The sequence below is a fragment of the Penaeus monodon genome, chromosome 29 (assembly GCF_015228065.2).
Source record: "Penaeus monodon isolate SGIC_2016 chromosome 29, NSTDA_Pmon_1, whole genome shotgun sequence".
In the NCBI taxonomy this organism is placed as follows: Eukaryota; Metazoa; Arthropoda; class Malacostraca; order Decapoda; family Penaeidae; genus Penaeus; species Penaeus monodon.
Genome location: NC_051414.1, coordinates 37,350,311 through 37,351,559, shown reverse-complemented (window position 1 = coordinate 37,351,559; position 1,249 = coordinate 37,350,311). Strand labels below are relative to the sequence as shown.

At 37.1% G+C, this 1,249-nt stretch overlaps 1 protein-coding gene across 1 annotated transcript in view; it reads left to right on the top strand.

Annotated features, from left to right (window-relative positions):
* The window catches only part of LOC119592226 (acyl-coenzyme A thioesterase 1-like), a gene marked incomplete in the record, with an annotated part of 37,922 nt that overhangs the window by 35,850 nt on the left and 823 nt on the right, over positions 1 to 1,249 (top strand). Inside the window, 1 exon segment of the mRNA XM_037941060.1 lies at positions 468 to 1,249. Within this exon segment, the coding sequence (XP_037796988.1) occupies positions 468 to 1,106 (639 nt within the window).

The window sequence follows — 1,249 nt, the reverse complement described above, 5'->3', positions numbered from 1 at the left end:
CTTTTTATTTTATTTTTATTTATTCTATTAGATTTATTTATTATTTATTGTTGTGTGGTTTTTATCTTTCTTTTTTTATATTTTTATTATTTTTATTTTTTTCTTTTTTTTTTTGTGTTCTCTTTTTTTTTTATTTTTTTCTATTTATATTTCTTTTTTTATTTTTTTTTTTTTTTCTTTTATGTGTATTTTTTTTTTTTTCTTTTTTCATTTATCCATATATTCTTTTTCTTTCTTTTACCTTTTTATTTCCTTTAAAATCTTCTCTCTTCTTCTATATTTATTCCTTTTCCTTACACCCCCCCTTCCTCTCCCTTCTTTTGTGTTGCCCCCTTTACCCAACCATGTTTTCTTATGCCATGTCATCATTTGTGGTGTGCTTTATGCCTAATGGCCTAATTTCAGTTTGTTTTTATTGGCCACATCAGCTATTTCTATAATTTTAATAAAGTTACTTTGTCTTTCAGGTGCGTGGTCCTGGGGTAGGGGTCATTGGAACTAGCAAAGGGGGAGACCTGGCTTTGTCCATGGCGGCCTTTATTCCGTCCATTGTAGCTTGCGTTACAATCAATTGTTACAACTCTCCAATCGGTGCAGGAATGCGTGTTAAGGATCGTCTCTATCCGTGTCTGCCAGAACATGAATATCATAACATTAGTGTTGATAACGAAGGTGCCTTTGTTATACGTAAAGATGTGCGTGACCCTCGTAAAAGCAAAGAGTCGACCCTCCCCATCGAACAGAGCAATGCAGCCTTTTTGTTCCTTGTTGGCAGCGATGATCAAAACATACACTCTGAATTTTATGCCCAGTTGGCCTGTCAGCAACTACGTTCACACAACTACCAAAAGTGGTTTGAAGTTAGCTCATATCCTGGAGCAGGCCACCTTCTGGAGCCGCCATACTCACCTCATTGCTCGGCATCATTCCAGCACACCTTTATGCTGCCTGTCCGCTGGGGGGGGAGGGGCAAGTTCCACATCCTTGCACAGGAAAAGGCATGGTCCAAGATGAGGGAATTTTTGCTCCAACATTTAGGCTGTGACAATAATGTGGTGAAAGAAGCAGGCTGTCAAAAAGTTACATTTTTGAAGAGTCATTTGTAATTGGTTTTCTTAGCATTGTAACTTGTGCAGTATTACCATTGAATGTTTGGAGAGAAAGGTGGTTGGAAAAACTAATGAATTTTCAAAGTTGGGGAAAATCATAGGTACCATTATTGCATGTGAGGCTGTGATCCACTCACTCT